The sequence below is a fragment of the Gopherus flavomarginatus genome, chromosome 1, assembly GCF_025201925.1.
Source record: "Gopherus flavomarginatus isolate rGopFla2 chromosome 1, rGopFla2.mat.asm, whole genome shotgun sequence".
NCBI classification, from domain to species: domain Eukaryota; kingdom Metazoa; phylum Chordata; order Testudines; family Testudinidae; genus Gopherus; species Gopherus flavomarginatus.
Window position 1 is genome coordinate 1,421,021 of NC_066617.1, and position 25,975 is coordinate 1,446,995.

Here is a 25,975-nt window from a genome sequence, read left to right on the forward strand (position 1 = left end):
GTCTGGTGGTAATTCAAGATTAATTGCCCAAATTAACGATCCTATCATAACATCCCCTCCATATACTTATCAAGCTTTGTCTTAAAGCCAGGAAAGTCTTTTGCCCCCACTACTTCCCTCGGAAGGCTATTCCAGAACTTCACTCCCCTAATGGTCAGAAACCTTCGTCTAATTTCAAGTCTAAACTTCCTAATATCCAGTTTATACCCATTCGTCCTCGTGGCTACATTAGTACTAAACTTAAATAATTCCTCTCCCTCCCTAACGTTAACCCCCTTGATATATTTATATAGGGCGAGCATATCCCCCCTCAGCCTTCTTTTGGCCAGGCTAAACAAGCCAAGCTCTTTGAGTCTCCTTTCATAAGGCAGTCCTTCCATTCCTCGGATCATCCTCGTAGCCCGTCTCTGAACCTGTTCCAGTTTGAATTCATCCTTCTTGAACATGGGACACCAGAACTGCACACAGTATTCCAGATGGGGTCTCACCAACGCCGTATACAACGGTACTAACACCTCCTTATCCTTGCAGGAAATACCCCGCCTGATGCATCCCAAAATCGCATTTGCTTTTTTAACAGCCGTATCACATTGGCGACTCATAGTCATCCTGCTATCAACCAGTACCCCAAGGTCCTTCTCTTCCTCCGTCGCTTCCAACTGATGCGCCCCCAACGTATATCCAAAATTCTTATTATTAATTCCTAAATGCATGACCTTGCACTTTTCACTATTGTATTTCATCCTATTTCTATTACTCCAGTTTACAAGGTGGTTCAGATCTTCCTGAATAGTATCCCTGTCCTTCTCCGTGTTAGCAATACCCCCCAGCTTCGTGTCATCCGCAAACTTTATTAGCACATTCCCGCTCTTTGTGCCAAGGTCAGTAATAAAAAGGTTAAATAAGATCGGTCCCAAAACCGATCCTTGAGGGACTCCACTGGTGACCTCCTTCCAGTCCGACAGTTCACCTTTCAATACGACCCGCTGGAGTCTCCCCTTTAACCAGTTCCTTATCCACCTTACAACTTTCATATTCACTCCCAGCTTTTCCAATTTAACTAACAGCTCCCCGTGCGGGACCGTGTCGAACGCCTTACTGAAATCTAGGTAAATTATATCTACCGCATTTCCTTTATCTAAGTAATCCGTCACCTTCTCAAAGAAGGAGATCAGATTGGTTTGGCACGATCTACCTTTAGTAAATCCGTGTTGCAATTCGTCCCAATTACCATTGACCTCTATGTCCTTAACTACTTTCTCTCTTAAAATTTTTTCCAAGACCTTACATACTACAGACGTCAAGCTAACAGGCCTATAATTACCCGGATCACTCTTTTTCCCTTTCTTAAAAATAGGAACTACATTAGCAATCCTCCAGTCATACGGCACAACACCCGAGATTATCGATCGCTTAAAAATTCTCGCTAACGGGCTCGCAATTTCACGCGCCAGTTCCTTTAATATCCTCGGGTGAAGATTGTCCGGGCCCTCCGACTTCGACCCATCGAGCTGTTCAAGTACGGCCTCTACCTCAGTTGCAGTAATATCCACTTCCATATCCACATTCCCGTTTATCATCCCTCCATCATCGCAAGGTTCCTCACTAGTCTTATTAAAAACCGAGGCAAAGTACTTGTTTAGATGTTGGGCCATGCCTAGGTTATCCTTAACCTCCATTCCATCCTCAGTGTATAGCGGCCCCACTTCTTCTTTCTTTGTTTTCTTCTTATTTATGTGGCTGTAGAACCTTTTACTATTGGTTTTGATTCCCTTTGCAAGTTCCAGTTCAATGCGGCTTTTAGCCTTCCTCACTTTATCCCTACATGTTCTGACCTCAGCAAGGTAGCTTTCTTTACTGATCCTGCCTTCCTTCCACTCCCTGTAAGCTTTCTGCTTTTGTCTAATCCCCTCTCTGAGTTGCTTGCTCATCCAGTTTGGCCTGCAACTCCTGCCCATGGTTCTTTTCCCCTTTCTCGGGATGCAGGCTTCCGACAGTCTCCGCAGCTGTGACAAAGTAATTCCAGGCCTCCTCCACATTTAAATCCACTAATTCCTCCATCCAATCCACTTCCCTAACTAATTTCCTTAACTTTTTAAAATTAGCCCTCGAGAAGTCAAAAACCCTAATCGCAGATCTACATTTGTTTATCCTTCCATCTAGTTTGAACTGAATCAGCTCATGATCACTCGAACCAAGGTTGTCCCCTACCACCATTTCTTCTACGAGGTCCTCACTGCTCACCAACACCAAGTCTAAAATGGCATCCCCTCTCGTAGGTGCTTCAACTACTTGATGAAGAAATCCATCCGCTATCACATCCAGAAAAATCTGACCCCTATTATTCGTGCAAGTACTCGTCCTCCAGTCTATATCCGGGAAGTTGAAGTCCCCCATAATCACACATTTCCCCTTTGTGTTTACTTCATTAAAGACATTAAAGAGGTCTCTATCCATATCCCAATCCGATCCCGGCGGTCTGTAGCACACCCCAAGCACTATCTCAGGGGAAGCTCTAGTTGCTTTTTTACCCAGCGTGATTTTTGCCCAAACGGACTCCGTCTTATCCATTCCATCGCATCTTATTTCGCTACATTTAATTTCATCATTGATGTACAAGGCTACTCCCCCACCTTTGCCTTTCTTCCTGTCTTTTCTGAACAGCACATAGCCTTCAATACCCGTGCTCCAGTCATGAGTACTATTCCACCAGGTTTCGGTAATCCCTATAATATCCGGCTTCACTTCCTGCACGAGTAACTCCAGTTCCTCCATCTTGTTACCTAGGCTCCTCGCATTAGTGTACAAACCTTTTAATTTTCGGCGTTTGGCGTCAGTGACATTCTTTCCCCCGTCGTGCACAAACTGTCTGCCACCAGCATCACCCGTTACTCTGGTTTCTACTCCACTATTCCTCCTTGGATCAAATCTTGGGGCCGCAAGGGTATCCCCGCTCACTTTGTTTACTTCCCTCTCCAGGTTATGTTCTGGCGTGGAGATCTCCCGAACATTTCCCAACCATCTCCCCCAACTTTCTAGTTTAAAGCCCTCTTGATGAGGTCGGCGAGCCTCCATCCTAGAATCCTATTTCCCTCCTTGCTGAGATGAAGTCCATCCTGAGCAAACAGTCGTCTATCCGTAAATGCGTCCCAGTGACCGTACATCCCAAAGCCCTCCTTATAACACCACTCCCTGAGCCATCTGTTGATCGCCATAATCTTGTCCCTCCTTCGTCGCCCCGCTCTAGGAACCGGCAGAATCCCACTGAAGATCACCTGAGCCTCGATGTCTTTAAGCCTCTTCCCCAGTCTGAAATAGTCCTCCTTGATACAGTCCAGTGAGTAACTAGCTGTATCGTTCGTTCCCACATGAAGGATAATCAACGGATTTTTTCCCGCTCCCGCTAAGATCGTATTCAGGCTCAAGTCCACATCCTGTATCTTAGCCCCCGGCAGACAGCACACTCTTCTGTTCTCCCGATCTGGTCTAGTTACAGGCCTGTCTACTCTTCTCAGTAGAGAGTCTCCAATCACGTAGACTTGCCTTTTCCTGGTGACAATGCGATTCTGCGGTCTGTCCCCCACAGCAGCTGGCCGTGATTCCTCCTGATTTGTATTCGACCTCCCAATCCTCCTAGGGCTCGTACTTGATGTCGCCTCCACTGACTGCTCCCCTCCATCTGCAGGACTAACTGCTTGCCTCTTCTTCCTTGCCGTTACTCCTTCAGCAGCCCGCTGTGTTCCATCTTCATTTCCCAACTCAGCAAACCTATTCCTGAGTTCTATTTGTCCATCGCTGGCCCGTCTTATCCTCTGTCTGGTTCTCCTAGTGACATGCTTCCACCGTCCACTTTCCTCACCCAGCAGTCCCTCCTCAGAGTCCTTAGGTCCTGCTTTTGTCCGCTCGCCTGAGCTTGTCCCCTGTGCCTCATCATGTCTGTGTTCCATCATCTGCTCAAATCCCCTTCTAAACTCAGCCAGAGTTTCCACTTGCATCTCCAGTCCCCTTACCTTTTCCTCCAGCAGCTCTATCAGACGGCACTTCATGCAGATGAAACTCCTTTCAGGTGCTCCCTCTAGGACCATGTACATGCCGCAGCTGCCGCACCCAGTCATCCTCAGCGTGTCTGCACCTGCTGCCTCTGCCTCCATCGTAGCGCTGCAACTCTGTGCCTGGCAATCCACAGCTCACACCGCAGACCTGGGAGGACCACGTGTCCCAGGTTAAACAAGTGCTGGACCGACTCCGAAAGGCTGGGTTAACCGTAAAGGCTGAGAAGTGCAAGGTGGGGATGGCTGAAGTATCTTACCTGGGCCATCGGGTGGGGAGAAGCTGCCTGAAGCCAGAACCAGCCAAGGTGGAGGTGATCAGAGACTGGCCCACTCCCCAAACCAAAAAGCAGGTCCAGGCCTTTATTGGGATGGTGGGGTACTATCGAAGGTTTGTGCCCCACTTTAGCACCATAGCCGGCCCCATCACTGAACTGTGCAAAAAGGGGAAGCCAGACAAGCTGATCTGGACTGAGCAGTGCCAGGATGCTCTCTGTGCGCTGAAGGAGGCTCTGGTCAGTGGCCCAGTTCTGGCAAACCCAGACTTTGACAAGCCCTTTATGGTGTTCACCGATGCCTCAGACACGGGACTGGGGGCGGTGCTAACGCAGGAGAATGAAAAGGGAGAGAGACACCCCATTGTGTACCTGAGCAAGAAGTTGCTACCCCGGGAGCAGAGCTACGCGGCCATCGAGAAGGAATGCCTGGCCATGGTATGGGCCCTTAAGAAACTAGAGCCATATCTCTTTGGGCGACGCTTCACCGTGTACACCGACCACTCTCCCCTGACCTGGCTGCACCAGATGAAAGGAGCCAACGCCAAGCTCCTGAGGTGGAGCCTGCTCCTGCAGGACTATGACATGGATGTGGTCCATGTGAAGGGAAGTGCCAACACGATAGTGGATGCGTTGTCCCGGAGAGGGGGCCCTGAACTTCCCCAGGTCACTGGGCAAAGTGACCCCGCTCAGTTCAGTCTCGAAGGGGGGAAAGATGTGACGTAGTAGGGAGTGAGATGGCTGCAGTGGAGTTTGAGTTTTGGGCTGGCTGGGGAATTAGAGGGAACCCCAAGGCTGGGGTCTAAGATCCGAACCCCCCAGAAGGACCTGACTGAGGGGTCCTGTTTATGCCTACAAGCTCTGGTTTGGACTACGTTCCTGTCTTCTAATAAACCTTCTGTTCTACTGTCTGGCTGAGAGTCATGGTGAATCACAGGAAGCTGGGGGTGCAGGGCCTTGTCTCCCCCAAACTCTGTGATAGTTTCTCCAGCTCTTCTTTGTCTGTGGAGCAGACAGAAGGTGCCTTTCAGCCTGTGATGGTTGAGAATAGTGCAGTAGTTTCAGAGTTGGTTCTGGATTCAACTAAAGCCCAGGAAAGGAATGGTCCTCAGTTTGTGTCTGCTGGGGAGAATGGCACTGTGACTAGAGGTTGCATCCAGTTTATGTCTCAGCAAAATCCCAGAGACCAGACAATTCTGGTGCTTGTATTTTGCCTGTTACTAATGTGTGGCTGGAAAAGGGTGTAGCAACTCTGTCTGATCAGGGTGATACCCCAGCTGGGGCACAAGGAGAGCATAAAGGTGATTTGATTGTGTTACCTACTGACAGTCTGGAAACTTGTAGCAAGAAGGAAAAGATTCCTGAGCTTGTGTGTGGCAAAGGGAAGGAAAACGATTCTGACCCTTTGCCTGACAGGGGATTGTGTAGGAATCTGCCTGATGAGCCAGTGGTGATCCTGGACGTAAGTGAGATCCAGAGTCTGTTGTTGCTCAGGGAAGTGTTCCTTTAGAGCAAGCCCTGGGTGAAGAGGGTAAGGGCAAAATTTGTCCAATGAGTGAATTGTTACTTGGAGAAGCTCCCAGGGAAAGGAATCCTCATGGTAATCTGTGCAAGCAGTTTGCTGCAACTGAAGGGTGTGGAAGTGATTTGATCAAGAAAGTTTCAGTTCCTAACAGCCAGAAATTTTCTGTTGTAAATGGATCCACTGACTTTCCTTTTGAAAGATCCAGTGGGGGTAGCTCTGAGAAGGTCTCATATGGAGTAAAAGCTGTTAAGAAAGTTTAACCACCCTATAACCAAGTGGCTGTGCTTGACTAGTTTGTTGAGGAGACAAGGTTATTGAGAAAGAAATGTCTCCATGCTAATTCTGTGTGTGAGCAGTCTGTGCTTCAGGGTCTGAGGACAGATTTGGTTACTGGTGTTTCAGAACAGAACACAGTTTTATGACTAAATGCTTAAGGATGCAGGGGAGAGCAAGCAAACTCTCAACCTCAGACTCTTTGGATCTGTGTGGTATCTCTCTGAGCAGGGGGTTGGACTAGATGAGCTCCTGAGGTCCCTTCCAACCCTGATATTCTATGATTCTTTAAGACAGAGTCCAGCCTTGGAATTGGTAGCAATTAAGGATCTGAAAACTGGTGAACAGGCTCCTGTCTGTGTTGATGTAAATTACCTGGCTGTCAGGGAGAAGAAAGACTTGCTAATAGCGGTTAGCACAGAGAGCCCACCCCTTCAGCCAGGGACTTCTGTTAAGCGAGAGAAATCAGGGTTTGATCCTTCAGGAGAAGAAGGAAAGAGAGAACTTATTTTTGCCAAAGGAAGCCACAGGTTAATCCTAAAATGCCCAAACTCCAATGGTATTGGGCCAAAGGTGTGGCATGACAAACACGATTGTAGGTGGACATCTGCAATGAATTTATTGTTATTGCTAATGGTGATTTTTGTAACTCATGTGTTGCTATTATCAAGAGCTGTAAAAATGTACAATGTGCCTAATCTTTTAAAAACCTTTAAACATGTCAAGAGTAATCCATAAGAACATACTTTACGTTAAAAGGCCTTGTAAAGCTAATGTTGCACAGTTAATGCCTCTAAACAGTCTTGGAATTTTTCACAGAAAAGACATTCCAGATCTGAGGTGCTGTATGGAAAAGAGAAACTGAGGCACACTACCATATTGCTTTCATGGCTAAATGCCAAGATTTCTATACTATGGATAACATTCATATCTACATTGACTTGATGTTAATTGGGTTCCAAACATTTGCCAGAGCTTGTATGGATAAAGTAGCTAGTTTCTTTAGCTCTTGGCAAGATCACGTGAGACATACAGGAACCTGCTGCAAGAGCAGATCCAATCCACTATTGTTCTAACCAAGTTTTACCTTGAGTTTGTAACGCGATTCAATCACATTATTGAACATGATTTTGATAAACCATTTCTGTTACACACTGGTACGGCTTCTAACCCAACACAAGCTGTAAGACAGAATCAAGGATGGGGAGCTCTTGGGATGCAGTCAGTGATGTTTGTGTCATCCCGTCCTGCATCAATTTTGTGTTGGAGGTGTGACGTTATTGACAAACTGTGACCACATAGATCATTGTTGCAACCATTGTTATATATTTGCAGCAAATACTGAACAAAGGTTGTTGTGAGGTGTCTAGAAAAAGGTTCTGATTTGCTGGTTATGATTATGCTGTCTGTATGTGCGTATCATTTTTGCAGTTGAAGTTATGAATATTGGCTCTGTATTTGTATCTCAGGCCTTGGCTACACTGGTGCTTACAGCGCTGCAACTTTCGCGCTCAGGGGTGTGAAAAAACACCCCCCTGAGCGCTGCAAGATACAGCGCTGTAAAGCCTCAGTGTAAACAGTGCCGCAGCGCTGGGAGTGCAGCTTCCAGTGCTGCAAGCTACACCCATAAGGGATGTGGTTTATGTGCAGCGCTGGGAGAGCTCTCTCCCAGGGCTGGCGCTCCAACCACACTCACATTTCAAAGCGCTGCCACGGCAGCGCTTTGAAATTTCAAGTGTAGCCATAGCCTCAATGTGTTTGATTCTAAGTAGCATTAGTGAAGCATTTGGTCAGCTTCTTGAGAAAGGAATTTGCAGACTAAGTGCCCAGTCAAGAAACACTTAACTGACAATGGATCTTGGGAGACTCGAATCCACATGAGAAGTCTGCCTGGGGAAGTTCAAGGTAGCATGTGAGCAATGGCTGCTCTCCCTGTAAAGAACTGAGTCACGCATGGACATGTGACTTGCCCATGTGACTCCAAACTCCATCTTGCTGTTGTGATTTTCCACAGTAAGAACAAAGGGATCCTTCCAGGGGGCAGAGAATATAAAAGTCCCTGAAAACTCCTCCATGTTATCTTCAATCCTGCTTCTGACCTCTGGAGGAACCTTGCTTCAAACTGAAGCTCTACACAAAGGACTGATGAGCCACCCCAGCTGGGAATGTTCCAGAGACTTGATTTGAACCTGCAGTTCATTCCATCACTGCTACAAGCCTGAACCAAGAACTTTTCCATTACCGTATGGAATTGATTCCATTTAACCAATTTTAGCTCTCATTTACATTTCTATGAATAAACCTTTAGATTCTAAAGTATTGGCAGCAGCATGATTTGTGGGCAAGATTTGACTTGTATATTGACCTGGGTCTGGGCCCTGGTCCTTTGGGATCAGGAGAACCCTTTTTCTTTTACTGGAGTGTTGATTTTCATAACCATTTATGCCCATAACAAGTGGCTGCTGCTGGTGATACTGGGAGACTGGAGTGCCTAAGGGAATTGTTTGTATGACTTGTGGTTAGCCAGTGGGATGAGACCAAAGTCCTCTCTGTTTGGCTGGTTTGGTTTGCCTTAGGGAATGTAACTTTGCTGCTCTAAGCAATTTGTCCTGAATTGATACTCTCAGTTATGTCCCATCAGAGACCGCATCATTACACCCTTCGTCAGACATTGCTGGGGTGAGGGGCTGGCAGACCTGGAGGAATGGGAGGTGCTGCAGGCTGAGATTGAGGGGCATCAGCAGAGCCATAGATGTCAAGGTCAGCAGGGACCATTGTGATCTGTATCCAGGACCTGCCCCACAATCACTCCAACAGCACATCTCTGAAAAACGAGCAATCTGGTTCCAACCCAGGATGGAAAGAGGCTGGGGTGCTGCTGGTCGGGATTGAGGGGCATCAGCCGAAGTGTATGCACGTCTGTGTGTGCGTGTGCACGTGCCGGCACACACATGCTTGAAGCGACCGGAGCAGGGCTCAGGGCAGAGGTCTGGGGTAACAAGGCATTTCACTTCTGCCATCTGAACTTTCCCCATTGGGATTTACCTGGGGGAATAGGGGGGAATCGCTGGTTAAGAGCTTGAGCTCAGTTGTGCTCACCCTGCACTAGCCTCCCATTTCTGGGTGGCAGCACATCACCCTGTTGGCACACGCGGGCACCAGGGTCTCTGCCTGTCTCAGCCCCGCCTTCCCCCTCTCACCTTCTCATAATGGTCCGAGTCATAGTTCAGGCCAATGCCACAGTCATCTGTGATTTCCGAGAGGTCCTCGTCGTCAAACTCCTCCAGGCTGATGTCCTGCGGGGGCCTGGGCAAAGAGAGAGCAAGCAGAGATCAGGTCTCCTGGGCCACCCCCACACATCCATCCCCTACTCCGTCCTGTGTCCAGCAGGGAGGCAGAACCGGACACTGGGGGCCTCTGGGCTGGGGAAGGGCAGACAGGGGGCCTGTCAGGCCTCAAGGGGCAAAGTCCCAACCCCTTTGGGGTGGAAGGAGGAGCTGGAGAGGAGAGAAGACATTGAGGACACCCCACCCCAAACCGCAGGAACAAGCCTGTTCGCACATGCTGCCCCTTGCACGTGGAGTCCCCCTTTCCCACCCATCGGTTCACAGAGCCACCATCCAACAGCCTCACACATGCCAGCTCAGCTGGGATCCCCACGGGAGCCAGCCTGAGAGCAGACGGCAGGGCCGGGCCTGGTCAGGGTCATGTCTCCCAGCCACAGCCCCTGTTCAGCCCTCCAGCCTGCACCCAAACAAATGTGTGAGCCCTTGTCTTCCTCTCGCTGCCCCCTGGCGCTCCCACCGGGGGGTCTCCTAGGGTTGAGCTCTCCTGGGCAGGGACTGGCTCCTTCCGTACGTGCCCAGCACCCAGCACAATGGGGCCCGACCCTGCCAGGGTCTCTGGGTGCTGTCAGCACACACATCAGCGGGATGGGTAAGAGGAGGGCCCTTGGCTGCAGCGTGGGATGCGCCCATGGGTGGGGCAGAGGGAAGGGGTCAGAGATGCACGCTGGCATCCCCGGTGGGGTTCCATTTGAAGTCTTATTTTTAACCCCTTCTAGCTTTCTCAGCCAGAGCCAAGGCAGAGAGACCCCCTCCCTTCAGGGTGTGTCCTCTGGCTGCTCTGGCTCCGGCTCAGGGTTTTTGCCTGTGGAGCTGACGGGGCACTGGGGGAAGTTCCTGGGGGCTCAGAGCTGCCACAGGGATTTTGCTCTGTCATCACTAGAAAAGAATTTCTCCCCCCTGTGCTCTGGGCCCCGTCAGGCTTGGGTTAGTAACGCCTGCAGCGAGTGCACTTGGCTGAGGGGGGAGCTCTGCGGGAGTCAGACCAGCAGCTTTTCACATCCCAGGAGTGGGGCTTTTCCTTGGAGCCCCCGTCTCTGAGAGCAGGGGGTTCTGAAGGGGAGCTCCCTGCAAACAGCCGCCCAACCTCCTGGTGCGCCTTCAAATCCCTCCTTTGCCCTGCTGCCTACAAAACGCTCCAGAGCCCAGCCTGTGACGCTGACCAGTCCTCTCTGCTTCCTCGTGCTTCCCTGACAGCCTGACTCCCGTCTGACACTTCGACTGCCAGCTCCCTGGGCAGGGGCGGTCCTTTGTTCTGTCTGCCCAGCGCCAGGCACGGGGGGGGGGGGGGGGGAGAGGGTCTGGTCCAGGGCTGGTCGGCAGCGGGACACGGCCGATAGGCTGGCCTGGAAGGAGCAGCCCAGATTCTGTCTCACTCCAAAGCGAGTGACTGCACCTGGGGCTGGCTAATCGGGCTTTGCGCCCATGGATAGGGCTGTGAAGGCCAGCGCAGCGGAACCGAGTCAGGTTGTTGCTCCTCATCAGAGAAGCCATTGTGTCCAGAAACTGCACTTTACCCACCACTGCCATGCAGCCACCTCTGGGGAACAACATGGAAGCTGCTGAACAGCAACAGTGCACAGGAATTTAGACCAGGAAGTGCAAACGCCTCTTGTATCTGACTGAGGCTGCAGGGGGGTGTAGGGAGGCAGAATGGAGCCATCCAGTTTGGAATGTGGCATGAATATCTGTGAAAAGCAAATTCCCAAGTGTGAGTTGTCATGGAAACTCAACTTTAAACTCACACTGCACTTGCCTGTGCACCCAGCCAGGCAGGGCACAGAAACAGGAGCATGAGCACAGCTCAGCAGCCAGCCCTGACCCCAGATTCTTCCCGTGTGCCAAACAAAACTGGCCAAGTGTGTGGAGTGGGGAATAAATGGGTGGTGGCTGTGACCTGCTCCTGGCCACGGCTTTCAGCAAGCTCTCTTGTCCTACCTCTACCAGTGCACCGGCCACATGCGACCCTGGGCTCGCTCCTCTCGCTGGCAGCTGCCTCTCTGATGGCCAGGCCACCCCCTCTCTCGGGTCCAACCATGACCTGCTCTAGAAACTCCCTCCTGCCCTCTGCCTTCCAGTGCTTCTCTGGGCCCTGTTCCAGCTGCATGCCCCGCTCCCGTCCCTTCATGTGACCCTCCCTGGGAGGATTTGCACAATACATGACCTCAGGGAGCAGGCCCTGCTGCATGCCCCCCCTCCCATGTGCTCTGGAGGCATGGAGCAGCTTTCCAGTCTGCAAAGCAGTACATGGATAATATAATATATGGAGATATACTTAGCTCATAGAGCTGGAAGAGACCTTGAAAGGTCATTGAGTCCAGCCCCTGCCTTCACTAGCAGGACCAAGTACGGATTTTGCCCCAGATCCCTAAGTGGCTCCCTCAAAGACTGAACTCACAACCCTGGGTTTAGCAGCCCAATGCTCAAACCACTGAGCTATCCCTCCCCACCCGAGGAGGCCAGCTCTGTTATCTGCTGGGAACTATTCACTCAGCTCAGCCAAGAACAAAGTCTGAGCAGTCTCCTCCCCCCGTCTCTTTTCCTGCTACTAAAGCAAAGGACTCTGGGGAATGGCTGAGTTTGCACTAAAAGGGGTGAGATGCAAACTCAGCAGGGCTGGACCCTCTCACCGGCAGGGTCTCTGGGGAATGAGAGGCCCGGGGTCAGAGTCCCTGCAATGCAGATATCAGAGGGGTGAGCCCTTCTCCCTGGTCTAGCTGGAGACAAACCACCATCCTGATCCTCCCGGGCTGGGTCTGCCACCCAATCCATGCCACCATAGTCAGTATGGGAGAGAAGACAAGCGCGAGGTGCTCCTGGTGCTGCCAGACAGAGACATGGGGCTGCACTCTGCCCTGCCTCACCGGTCCCAATGGGAGGAGGCTCCGTGCTGCCCAGAGGAGTCTCAGCCACTCGCAAACCCTGCACCTGTTCGCTCTGCAGCTGCGCTAGGCCCTGCAGGGACGCCACGTCGCCAACCCCACATGCGGAACATCGCCAGATGGGCCCAGGAATCAGCAGATTGTTTCAAAACAACCCACTGGGTGATTTTTCATTTGCCTTCTGCCCCTTGGGAGTCACTCAGGTCATGTGTTCAGACTTCTCGCCTCGGCCACGAGGGCTGGAAACGTACTGTTCTTTCTAACGGAAGCCGAGATTCTCATGGGATCCCAGGACTCCAGGAGCTGGAGCTGCCAGAAAACACCCCAAGCAGCGCTAGACTCCTGGCTGAACCGTGAACCTTCGCACTCCGGGGAATGTGTGGTCACAGAGGGTCCACTGGTGTGTCCTGAAGCCCACGGAGCCGTTAGGCCTCATTCTCCCACAAGCCCAGGGGATACCAATGGCCACAAAGGTCAGGCCAGGCCAGGCCATCTGAAGGTTCCCAAGAGAAAAGTCTTGTTAAATTGGAGCGAAGGGAACAGTTTCAGCGACTGAGGGCACATCTACACGACAAGAACAGCCCACGGCAGCAAGTCTCAGACCCTGGGTCAGCGGACTGGGGCTTGCACCTGGGGGCTCGAACTAGTAATGTAGCTGTTCCAGCTCAGATCGGAGCCTGGGCTCTCAGACCCTCTCCCCTCACTGGGTTCAGGGCCTGGGCGGGAACGGCGACACTGCTACAAGCCTCGCTGCCGGCAGGTCTTTTTGGCAGTGCAGACATCCCCCGAGAGGTTAGAGAGCTCCCGAGAAGGCTGCAGTTACCCCAAACCAGCCAGAACGGAAGGGACTGAAGGAAAGGTTAAATTCGGACTAACCCCAGCACTGGCAAGGATGGCCACAGACCCGGTTCCCCTACACCTAGCCCTGTGGTTGCTGTGGCAAGCCATGGCCCAAGGAAAGGGAGGTAGCGGAGAGCTAGATCATGGGGGAGAGCCAGGACCCCGAGCCGTTCCAGGTCACTCACTGGGTGACAGTCATTTAACAGCCTGCTAACTAACGCCCAGAGCTCCTGGGCCAGGCCTGGCATTACAGTCAACACAGAACGTGTGCGTGGAACCCCTTCCTCCGGGAGCGCAGCCGTGCAGAGACTCTTACAAATGTCACAGCCCTTCGGAAAAACCCCAGAGAACCTGTGCTACACGGAAGGCCTGGGCCAAGACGGGAGCCGTGCTGGAGTGACCTGAACTGCACTTCTGCACTTCCTAGGCATTGGGGTTATTTTAACTCTAACCTGACCGGAATTCCCTACAATTCTGATCACTCTCAGGTACTTCTCTGGCCCTCACAAGTACAGCACCTGAGCACCCTGGCTTTCCTCTGCACACACTCCTGGGGGAGGGTCACTTTTGTAACTGCAGCAGTCTTGCAGGAGGGGTTATTCTGCAGTTCCTGCTCTTTTCCCCGCCTCTCTCAGCTCAATACGATGTTCATGGTGCGACGCGCCAGACAAGTGTTACCAATGTGTTAAAAAGAAAAAACAAAAGTGAGGCAGAGCTGGTCAAAACACGTAGAACTAACATTTCCCTGCCAGACAACAGGATTTCACTGAAACTGTCTTCAAGAAAAGGTCACTTCCAGCAGCATTTTCTCTCAGGAAAGTTGACACAAAATGTTTTGGGTCAATATTAATCCCTGCCTCAGCATGGGCTGCTGCAGTGCCTCATGGGAGCTGTAGTTCCAAGGGCCTCCTGCTCCCTTTCCCCCGCTCTTGCTCTTGCTCTCTGGCCACACTACATCTGCCTTGACGCACTGTGGTCTTTCCCTGGGGCGGATCACAAGGCATTCTGGGAGATGTAATCCAACCAAGGAACGGCCCAGCCCAGAGAACGGCAGCATGAGAGACCCAGAAGGAGGACGCCCGGGAGGCCCCGGAGCAGCCCAGGCAGGCAGAGCTCACTGCCAGCCCTAACAAAAACTTTACAACATTTCTGAATCAACGTGTTTCTGACTTTTCCCTTCTGTGACAAGTTTGGCTGTTTGCCATGATCCCCTTTTCCAAGGAGCTGCAGGTGGAGCCCTCACACCCCTGCTGGGGTGCGTACGACTTGCCCAGGATGGAACTTCACAGGACACAGCGGGTTGGAGCCTCTGCACCCACTTGCCTTTGCTAGCCATTTCCGACAGCAGCATGGCCAGCCCCAAACATCCCCAAGTCAGGTCCCCACAATCACAGAACTGGCACAAAACCAGGAGATTTTACAAAAGAACAAATGTGGGGTTGTTTTTCTCTGCACTCAGCTCCAATCTTTAGTTCTTCCCCTCAGCTAGAGCACAGAGGGGACAGGCTGCTGCAGCGGAGTTGGCAGAGGGCAGGGCTGCTTCTGGGACCTGATCTCTCTCTCTCCTCAGAGCACTGCGTTGAACCGTGGTGCCTTGGGGCAGGGACCAGTCTCCATTTGCCTGGAAAACGCTGAGCACAGGCAGGGCAATAACCAACCCCCTGGAAATCCAACCCCTCCCTCTGTTCTGCTGGCAGATTCCCCGGCCAGCAAGGATGGAGAAAGAGAGGAGCATGGGGGCCAGGTCCCCATGTTAGCTTTCCCTAATGCTAAGTGCTGCTCCTCCCATCTGTGCCGGGCAGTCAGCCCTTGGGGAGCCATCCTGGAGACAGGGCTCTGATTGCCTGTTAGGGCCTGTCTACACTGCCCCAGACACCCACGCTGGCCCAGGCACCATGGTGGGAGGGAGACGTGCAATTGGGGAACTGACGGGCAAACACAAGATGATCTGGGACAGGTTCAGAATGGGAGGAGGAATGAAGTCGTTGGGGAAATGCAGACAAGGCCCTCAGAGGAAGCCATCCCGAACCCCAGTGACCAACAAGTACCATGGTGGAGGGAGATGCTGGGGGGGAAGAGAGGAGCTGGTGCTCCTCCCACCACAGGGGCTGTCATAGCCCCTACCCAGGTCTATGACTCTATTCCCCAGCTGTCTTATCATGCAGGGACCCTGGGGCTGGGGGAATCAGGTGATGAACAGCAGTGAATGCTGCCCAGTCTGGAGCAGAACCAGGAAAAGACATGCTCTGGTCTGGGTCATGCCCTAAGGCACTGCCCCCTCCATCCCAGCAGCCTAGCATCTCCTTCACTTCCTCCCACTTCCATCATACTGTCCTTATGCTGGCCCCAGGCACCCCCCATCCCAACCCATCTGCATGACTCGCTGCTTCCACCAGGCCCACAGACACAAGGAGAAAGATATTGGTGGGTGCAGACCCGCCCCCTATGTCTATCTGACCAGTGAATGTCGTGGGCATGCCACCCAGGGCTCAGCAACTGCCAGCATGGCTCTCCAAGTGCCAAGGCCCCAGCTCAGAGTCAGTCACGGTGCACGAGGAGCTGCTGAGCCCAGCTATTGCCTGAGCAGGCCAGCCCCAGCCTCACTGAATCATGGCTGTGACCCGAGCATGCAGAGCACAAGCTGCCCTTTTTGCAAGGGGGGAGGGAATGTTTCTCCCCTGGTGAGTAACTGTAGTTATTTGGGATGCCGGGCCCTACGGGTGTGCCACTCCAGGTGCCTGCGCCTCTCGAGCCCTCGGGCAGAGATTCCGAGCTGGCAGTGCCCATTCAGCCCCCGCAAGTGCCCAGTGCCTCCTCCTGGCAGACCCCAAGGCTGTATAAGGGTGTGTGGGCAAACCACTCTCATTCCTTAGAGAACAATGGAAGCAGAGAGGAAGGAGGGTGGGTCATGGAGCACCCACAGGGACATGCATCTCGACGAACTCCAGTTATTGCACAGGGTGAGTAACACTTCCTTCTCCTTTGGGTAGGCTCCCGCTGGGGGCTCCACTCCAGGCGGCTCCCGGGCAGTACCCCCAGAGGGAGGAGGGAGCGTCGGAACAGAGGCCAGAACTGAAGACAGTACTGCAGAGCCGAGGGCGTGGAGCAGAGTGTAGCACTTCGCAAACGTGTGGACTGAGCTCCAAGTGGCAGCTTTATATACCTCAGATACTGGGACATTCTTGAAAAACGCAGTGGACATTGCCTGTGCTCTGGCCGAACGTTCTTTCACCAGCAGATTTGGATCAGGTACAGATACAACCTACTATCCATTTCTAAAGCCTGCGAACAGAAATAGGAACCCCCTTATATCAGTCTGTGAAGGAGATGAAGAGTCCAGGTGATCTCCTAAACGGCTTAGTCCTATTCAGGTAGAGGGCCGAGGCCCTTCTAATGTCTAGGATATGGAACCAGGATTCCTGTTGGGAACTGTGAGGTTTTGGGAAAAGTACTGGTAGATGGATGAATGGATGAAGATGAAAATCTGACAAACTTTGGGAGGAACCTAGGATGCGGATGCAGAGAGACCTTTTTATCAAAAAAAACCACGGAAAAGGGGCATTTGCCATCAAGACTCCAGCCTCCATGACCCCACGAGCCAACATGATGGGAACTACGAAGGCCGTCTTCACAGATAAACGAAGTAGGGAGCAGGTCGCCATTGGTTCAAATGGAGATCTCGTGAGGTGGTTGAGAATCAGGTTGAGGTCCCAAGATAGGATGGGTGTCTAATGTGGGGGAAGTGGTTACCCAAACCCTTAATAAATCTGGATGATACCAGGTGAGCAAAAATGGAGAATCCCACAAAGGGATGAAAGGCTGAGATGGCAGCCAGGTGTATCCTGACCAAACTGATGGACAACCCGGATCCAGCAGGTAATCTAGGATGAGGGAAAAGGAAGCTGATTCCAGCTGGAGGTAGTGACAACCATACCAATGGATGAATCTCTTCCACTTTTGCTGGTATTTGTTTGCCCTGAACTGTAGGTCCAACTCTTGGAAGAGAGAAAGGGCCTTATGCATGTAGACAAGGATTGAGAACTGGTTAAAAGACAGGCAACAAAGGGTAGGAATTAATGGCAAATTCTCAGAATGGAGAGAGGTAAGTAGTGGTGTTCCCAAGGATCAATCCTAGGACCAATCCTATTCAACTTAGTCATAAATGTTCTGGAGAAAGGGGTAAACAGTGAGGTGGCAGAGTTTGCAGATGATACTAAACTGCTCAAGATAGTTAGACCAAAGCAGACTGTAACGAACTTCAAAAAGATCTCACAAAACTAAGGGATTGGGCAACAAAATGGCAAATGAAATGTAATGTGGCTAAATGTAAAGTAATGCACACTGGAAAAAATAACCCCAACTATACATACAATATGATGGGGGCTAATTTAGCTACAACTAATCAGGAAAAAGATCTTGGAGTCATCGTGGATAGTTCTCTGACGCTGTCCACGCAGTGTGCAGTGGCGGTCAAAAAAGCAAACAGGATGTTAGGAATCATTAAAAAAAGGGATAGACACTAAGGGCTTGGCTACACTCGAAACTTCAAAGCACTGCCGTGAGTGTGGTTGCGGCGCCAGCGCTCGGAGAGAGCTCTCCCAGCGCTGCATGTACTCCACTTCCTCACGGGAATTAGCTTGCAGCGCTGGGAGCGCTGCGGCACTGTTTACACTGAGGCTTTACAGTGCTGCATCTTGCAGTGCTCAGGGGGGTGTTTTTTTCACATCCCTGAGAGAGAAAGTTGCAGCGCTGTAAAGCGCCAGTGTAGCCATGGCCTTAGATGGAGAATATATTATTGCCCTTATATAAATCCATGGTACGCTCACATCCTGAATACTGTGTACAGATGTGGCCTCCTCACCTCAAAAAAGGTATTCTAGCACTAGAAAAGGTTCAGAAAAGGGCAACTAAAATGATTAGGGGTTTGGAGAGGGTCGCATAGGAGGAAAGATTAAAGAGGCTAGGACTTTTCAGCCTGGAAAAGAGGAGACTAAGGGGGGATACGATAGAGGTCTATAAAATCATGAGTGATGTGGAGAAAGTGAATAAGGAAAAGTTATTTACTTGTTCCCATAATACAAGAACTAGGGGTCACCAAATGAAATTAATAGGCAGCAGGTTTAAAATAAATAAAAGGAAGTTCTTCTTCACACAGCACACAGTCAACCTGTGGAACTCCTTGCCTGAGGAGGTTGTGAAGGCTGGACTATAACAGGGTTTAAAAGAGAACTGGATAAATTCATGGAGGTTAAGTCCATTAATGGCTATTAGCCAGGCTGGGTAAGGAATGGTGTCCCTAGCCTGTTTGTCAGAGGGTGGAGATGGGTGGCAGGAGAGAGAGATCACTTGATCACTGCCTGTTAGGTTCACTCCCTCTGGGGCACCTCTCGGCAGACAGGATACTGGGCTGGATGGACCTTTGGTCTTACCCAGTCTGGCCGTTCTTACGTTCTTAGACAATAACACTGCTGTGAAAGAGCAGCCTTTGAGCAGCCGGTTGTCGGGGTATGGGAAGACAAGACTCGCCTCCTGCCGAAGGCAAGCTGCCACTACTGCTAGGATCTTCGAAAACCCTCCTGGGGCCCAGGATAGGCCGAAAGGGAGCACTCGGTTCAAAAAACGATCTTGGCCTATGGTGAATTATAGGTATTTCCTGTGTGATAGGTGTATAGTTACCCTGAAGTAGGCCCAACCCAATCCCCTTCCTCTAGTGAAGGAATTTATAGTTGCCAGAGTCACCATGCTGAACTTCTGAGGCGTCATGAATTCGTTCAGCTGTCTTAGAGCCACGATCAGCCCCAACCTCTGTCCATCTTTGGCGCTAGGAATATTTTTAGTAGAACCCTCTGACCCTGTGAGGGGAAGGGAGTGACTGCTGTTTAGAGGACACTTGGGTGGTCATGGAGGGCAGCTGGGCAGCCCTCTTCCTCAGAGATCTGTCTCTCTTTCTGGGAGGTTCCATGGGCCAGTGGTACCCCATGCACTGAGCAGGCCATGACCTCTGGGCAGTTTCCTGCTCATATGTGCGTATATGCCCCAGGGATGTAGGGCAGTCCTGGAGTCCTTCAGCATGTGCAGGGAGTCATTTGTGGTCTCCAAGAAAGCGTTTGACCTTCAAAGGGGAGGTGCTCCACAGTGCTCTGAACATCTCTCCGACCCTGGAAATTGGAACCACGGTGTCCTGCACACAACTACTGCTGGCGAGATGGATCTAGCAGCAGTGTCCGCAGCATCTAGGGGCTCCTGGAGAGGCATTCTGGCCAACTGTTGGCCCTCCACAACTACGGACTGGAGTTGCTCCTGGCAGTCTCGTGGCAGCTGTTCAATAAATGCCATGAGCCTGTTGTAATGAGTAAAGCTGTATTTGGCCATGGACAGTCTGACAGCCCATGATCCGGAACTGCAGGGCTGCAGATGAGCAAGACTTTCCTCCAAAGAGATCCAGTCGCTTTGGTTCTTGTCATGGGGGAAGTTCTCAAACAGTGCTGCTTGCTCCACTCATTCACCACATTCACCACTGGGGGACTGCAGGAGGAGGTGTTGGAAAATAACAAGTGGAATCCTTCAGGGGCAAGGAGTGCTTCATAGCTGCCCTTTGATATGTCAGTGCAATAGTGGCCGGTCTCTGCCCTGCTGTTCGAGCCAGATCCAGGGGAGCCTCGTTACCAGATAGTGCCACACTGGAGGGTGGTGCCAAATGGAAAATATCTGCAGATCTTTGACCTCAACTGAGGGATCTGTAGGGCAATAGCTACCCTTCTAGTGAGGGTCTGAAACCATCTGAAGTCATTGGCCATGGAAGGTGATGGAGCCATAACTTCCGCATTAGGTGACAGAAATGGGAGCCTGCCTCACCTGCTGGAGCTGATGATACCGGTGACGATGGGTGTACTGCAGGCGCTGTAGATATCAGGCACCCATGCTTGCAGTGTCCCCCCGGCTGAGCTGCGTGGGTCGGTGCTGATGGCTGGGACAAGCCACACGATGGGACCAGCTGCTGAGGGGAGTGAGCTTGATGGGACCCGGTGCTTTCTCTCCTTATCGGTGCAGGTGCCCTCTCCTTGGAGCTCCAGGGCTTGGGGGGCTGCTGGTGCCGGAGGGAGAGTCCTTGGCCTCAGCTATACCCTCGGCAACGGCTCTCTGAGTTGCTCCTCAGAGTTAGAGTTCACGCTCCTCTTTTTGGCTTCCCTTTCGGAGGAGAAGCACACCCCAAGGCTGATGGGGTGCTTGGTCTGGCCGAGGACAGATGTACAGGCAGTGGGCAGGGACCTGGCCCAGAGGGTGGCTGCAGGGAACATCCAATGGCCAAAAGTCTGAGCTTCATCCCCCCATCCTTCCGAGCCCCAGACTAAAGAGCCAAGGAGAAGTAGCACTTCTGGGAGATGGGGGACGCCCCTCGGCAATGGACTGTCACACCCCAGCAAGAGAGGAAGCATTAGAAGCCTGGCAAACCAGGCACCCCCACCAGAAGGGGACAGGTGTCCTTGGGGAAACGAGAGGGAAGAAGCCGTACTCTCACCTTAGCTAACTATTACTATTCACTAAACAGTCACCTACAACCACTAACCGAAGAAGGAGAAAAGGCTGAGAATGCTCTACGAGGACCCGCTGCTGCTCCGTCTCGGGCCAAGGCGGTGGAGAAGGAACCGAGGGTGGTTCGCCCGCACACCCCTCCACAGCCTTGGTGTCTGCCAGGGGAAGGCACTGGGTGCATGCATGGGCTGAACGGACACTGCTAGCTAGAAATCTCCCAGTTAGGGCTGGAGAGATGCACGAGCCCCTGAAGTGGAGCACCCAGAAGGACAAACCCTGCTGAAGGCTCCATGTCTGGTCAACACCTCCTGATATGTCAAGGGACCTGCCTGCCACCCGCTTCCCACCTGGGGGCAGCTGAGACCTTAACCTAGGTTAGTAACCAAGGAAAAGCCCTGGCCAAGTCGCAGTCCGACAGCCCTTTGAACGCATACGTCCCACGTGGAGCTGTTCAGAACTTCACAGCTCTGCCCCGCTCCGAGTTCTCGAGGGGCTTGCTCCAAAGCCTGAGCCCAGCCCTAGCAGAGGAACACAAAGCAGGCTCCACACTCTCCGGCTCAGTCTCATTTCACAGAGAGGGGAAGAGACTCCCGCAAGGTCACAAGGAAATGGCAGCGCTGGGATGGGAACCAGGCGTCCTGATTCGCAGGGCCGGCTTAAGTGCAGGGCCCGATTCAAATACCTGGCGGTGGTCTGGGTCTTTGGCGGCACTTTAGCAGTGGGTCTTTCACTCACTCCGGGTCTTCCGTGGCACTGAAGGACTTGCTGCCGAAATGCCACCGAAGACCCAGAGCAAGTGAAGGACCCGCCGCTGAAGACCCGGACGGCCACTGGGTGAGATGAGCAAAAATTGAAAAGGCGCCTAAGTTAGGCGCTCTTCTTTAGGGCACGGGGCCTAATTCGGGGGAATCAGCCTAAAGCCAGCCCTGCCGGTGGGCACAGGGCCACCCTGCCACGTGCCAGTGAGCTCTGGAAGGTCAGGGACAATCCTGGGAACCTCCCTGCTCGAGGGACTGCAGTGGGCCTTACCCTGATCTCCTCTGCCCATATTCCCCCCCTTTCCTCAGCTTCCTGCTTCACCCTGGAGGACGAGGGAGCAGACGCAAGCCCAGCAGCTCCCCCACAGGAGGCTCGGAAGCTCCCCGGCCTGCTGGTGCCAGGATCGGTTCCCTGGCTGGGTAATGTACCCACCCACATGGGAGCAGAGAGCGGCTCCAGCCAGAGGAGTCTGGGCCAGCGTTGATCTCTGCAACGGGAGCTGTGGGCCCCTGGGAAAAGCCAGGAGTAACAATAAACAAACTGGAGCCAGACCACAGGAGAGCAAGAGATCGACTTCCCGGGAAAGATTAAACCGGCTAAATCTGTCAAGTTGAGCTTAACGGGGGTGGGGGAGGGGACGTGCTCAAAGCCTGCAAATCTCTGGAGGGCGTAAATCCCAAGGACACAGAGCATGACACGACGGGTGTAACTAGGGCAAGGACAGGCTGAGCAGCAGGATGACTTCCTGGCAGAGTATCCAACGGAACTAGGGAATCGCGCCAGGGAAGGGCCGGGCCGGCTGCTCCCTGACACGGGGTGTATCCGGCCAGGAATCGCCCCTGGGGGGAAGAACGAGGGCCCATTGCTCCCTGACAGGGGATGGATCCGGCCAGGAATCGCTCCCGGGGGAAGAGCCAGGGCCCATTGATCTCTGACATGGGGTGTATCCGGCCAGGAATAGCCCCTGAAGGGAAGAGTGAGGGCCCATCGCTCCCTGATAGGGGATGGATCCGGCCAGGAATCGCACCCAGGGGTAAGAGCCAGGGCCCGTCGTTCCCCAACAGGGCCGGGGGTCACAACCCTGGGGCATTCAGAGCCCTTGGGAATGGGCACTTGGGTGCGTCCCAGCCCTGTCCACAGATGGACGGGTGGGATGCATCTGGGCTTTTGGTCTCTAGTTTCTGAGCTTCCAGGATAGGAGGGGCGGGATCAGCCCTATGCCTGCCGAGGGCAGGGGCTCCCCGTCTCTGCCGTCCATCACACCATGGGGCTAAGCTGTCGGCCTGTGGCTTGGCCCTCAGAAGTGGGGTCTGTGTCTTGGATGCTGCCCTGCCCCCTTGTTTAGGATCCACTCCCCAAATCCACCATCTTCTGATAACATCAGTGGGGATGGACTCCCGCTCTCCCCCCCATACCCCCAGGGAACCAGCCACTAGAAGAGGTCTCAGTCCTGGGAAACAGGATGAGTCCTGGGGGCCAAAAGAAAAGGGGACAGAGAGTGAGGCTCAGAGGCTCTGAAGGCCCCACCCCACAAGCTCACTACCTTTGGGGGCAGCTCCCTCATACACACACCAGCTGATGGCCCCTGTGGGGCTAGACCCAGCTCCTGCCATGGGGCAGGGGAACTGGGAGCACAGAAACCAGCTGTCAAGCCCATGAAGTGAAGGCCCTGGGCTACTGGGCTTAGTGCCGAGAGCTGGGGCCCGGGCCAGCTTTGGGACAGGTCCCTGCAGCCCGAGGGCTTGTGCTCTGGGAGGCAGGGGCCCACTAGCTGGGCATGGGGTAGGCTCTGACCTGGCCTCTCCTCAGGGGGTCCCTGGGAAGCCTGACCCCATAGACACTTCCCCCTGCTCGTCCCAGGCCAAGGGGAGCTGGCTGGGCAGGGCAGACCTGGGGGAGCTGCACCTTGCACAGGGCAGGGGCCTTCTCGGAGCCCCCTGCCCAGCCCAGCCCATGGGCAGTGCTGTCCCAAGCCCTTCACCCAGTCCCCCTTGGGGCAGGCCTGGGACACCAGCCCTGTGGCCCTGCTGGGGAGCTGGGCCAGGCCTGGCCCTGCCCGAGCATTGCAGCAGCTGCCTGGGCCAGTGCGCCCCGGGTGGGGGGGGACTAAAGCCCAGGGGGGAGGGGTGCAGGGAAAGGCCCAGCCCAGGGGTGGGGGACTGGAGGAGGAAGGGAAAGACCTCGGGGGGAGGGGAAGGGGAGGCAGAGACCCAGCCCAGGGGGCGAGGAGGGTAGGCAGAGGCCTGGTGGGGGGGGGGCGGAGGGGCAGAGACCTGGGGGGGGCAGGCGGGGGGGACAGGCACAGACCCAGCCCGGAGGGGGGCAGGCAGAGACCCAGCCCGGGGGGGGTAAGGGGGGCAGGCAGGGACGCAGCCCGAGGGGGCAGGAAGGGACCCGGGGGGGGGGGCAGGAAGGGACCCGGGGGGGGGGGCAGGCAGAGGCCGGGGGGGGCAGGCGGGGGGGCAGGCAGGAACCCAGCCCGGGGGGGCAGGGGGGTCAGGCAGGGACCCAGCCCGGGGGCGACAGGAAGGGGCAGGCAGAGCCCCAGCGGGAGGGGTGGGGGGCAGGCACAGACCCCGGGGGGGGCAGGGGGCAGGCAGAGTCCCAGCGGGGGGGGGCGGGGGGCAGGCACAGACCCGGAGGGGGCAGGGGGCAGGCAGAGACTCGGCGGGGGGGGCAGGCACAGACCCGGGGGGGGCAGGGGGCAGGCAGAGTCCCGGGGGAGGGCGGGGGGCAGGCACAGACCCGGGGGGGCAGGGGGCAGGCAGAGACTCGGCGGGGGAGGGGGGCAGGCAGAGGCTCGGCGGGGGAGGGGGGCAGGCAGAGGCTCGGCGGGGGGCAGGGGGCAGGCAGAGTCCCGGGGGGGGGGGCAGGCACAGACCCGGGGGGGGCAGGGGGCAGGCAGAGTCCCGGGGGGGGGCGGGGGGCAGGCACAGACCCGGGGGGGGCAGGGGGCAGGCAGAGTCCCGGGGGGGCAGGGGGCAGGCAGAGACTCGGCGGGGGAGGGGGGCAGGCAGAGGCTCGGCGGGGGGGGGCAGGCACAGACCCGGGGGGGGCGGGGGGCAGGCAGAGTCCCGGCGGGGGGGGGCAGGCACAGACCCGGGGGGGGGCGGGGGGCAGGCAGAGTCCCGGCGGGGGGGGGCAGGCACAGACCCAGCCCCCCCGTGCCGGCCGGGCTGGGGGCGGGGGTGTCCGGGCCCCTCTTACCTGCAGCCCGGCGGGGAGAGCGCGTGGAAGGTGGCGAGGGAGAACATCTCCGCCCGGTCCGCCATCTTCTCCAGCGCCGAGCCCGACTGCGGAGCGAGCCTGGCGCGGGCGGGGGCGGGGCAGGGCCGGGAGCTGCGGGGCGCAGAGCGGCCGGGGAGCTGTATGGGGGAGCTGGGGGGCGGGGAGCTGGGGGGAGAGATGTATGGGGGGCGGGGAGCTGTATGGGGGAGCTGGGGGGCGGGGAGCTGGGGGGCTGGGCGGGGAGATGTACGGGGGAGCTGGGGGGCCGGGCGGAGAGATGTATGGGGGGCGGGGAGATGTACGGGGGAGCTGGGGCGGGGAGCTGGGGGGCCGGGCGGGGAGATGTACGGGGGGCGGGGAGATGTATGGGGGAGCTGGGGGGCCGGGCGGGGAGCTGTATGGGGGAGCTGGGGGGCGGGGAGATGTACGGGGGAGCTGGGGCGGGGAGCTGGGGGGCAGGGCGGGGAGATGTACGGGGGGCGGGGAGATGTATGGGGGAGCTGGGGGGCTGGGCGGGGAGCTGTATGGGGGAGCTGGGGCGGGGAGCTGGGGGGCAGGGCGGGGAGATGTACGGGGGCGGGGAGATGTATGGGGGAGCTGGGGGGCCGGGCGGGGAGCTGTATGGGGGAGCTGGGGGGCGGGGAGCTGGGGGGCCGGGCGGGGAGCTGTATGGGGGAGCTGGGGGGCGGGGAGCTGGGGGGCAGGGCGGGGAGATGTACGGGGGGCGGGGAGATGTATGGGGGAGCTGGGGGGCCGGGCGGGGAGATGTATGGGGGAGCTGGGGGGCGGGGAGCTGGGGGGCCGGGCGGGGAGATGTATGGGGGAGCTGGGGGGCGGGGAGCTGGGGGGCCGGGCGGGGAGATGTACGGGGGGCGGGGAGATGTATGGGGGAGCTGGGGGGCCGGGCGGGGAGCTGTATGGGGGAGCTGGGGGGCAGGGAGCTGGGGGGCCGGGCGGGGAGATGTACGGGGGGCGGGGAGATGTATGGGGGAGCTGGGGGGCCGGGCGGGGAGCTGTATGGGGGAGCTGGGGGGCAGGGAGCTGGGGGGCCGGGCGGGGAGATGTACGGGGGGCGGGGAGATGTATGGGGGAGCTGGGGGGCCGGGCGGGGAGATGTACGGGGGGCGGAGAGCTGTATGGGGGAGCTGGGGGGCCGGGCGGGGAGATGTATGGGGGAGCTGGGGGGCGGGGAGCTGGGGGGCCGGGCGGGGAGATGTATGGGGGAGCTGGGGGGCGGGGAGCTGGGGGGCCGGGCGGGGAGATGTAT

At 55.3% G+C, this 25,975-nt stretch overlaps 1 protein-coding gene across 5 annotated transcripts in view; it reads right to left on the minus strand.

Annotated features, from left to right (window-relative positions):
* MAPK8IP2 (mitogen-activated protein kinase 8 interacting protein 2) overlaps nt 1-24,774 on the minus strand; it is an 81,481-nt gene extending 56,707 nt beyond the window's left edge. For 4 of the 5 annotated variants that reach the window (XM_050952651.1, XM_050952631.1, XM_050952621.1 and 1 more), the window contains exons 1-2: nt 24,688-24,774; nt 9,323-9,428 (exon numbers count right to left, since the gene is read on the minus strand). In XM_050952651.1, the coding sequence (XP_050808608.1) occupies nt 9,323-9,428; nt 24,688-24,752 (171 nt within the window). In that variant the 5' untranslated portion in view covers nt 24,753-24,774. Of the gene's footprint in view, nt 1-9,322; nt 9,429-13,706; nt 13,827-24,687 lie in introns of those variants that run through there. The other variant, XM_050952661.1, reaches the window with a different exon arrangement.
* Nucleotides 24,775-25,975: the final 1,201 nt, after the last annotated feature.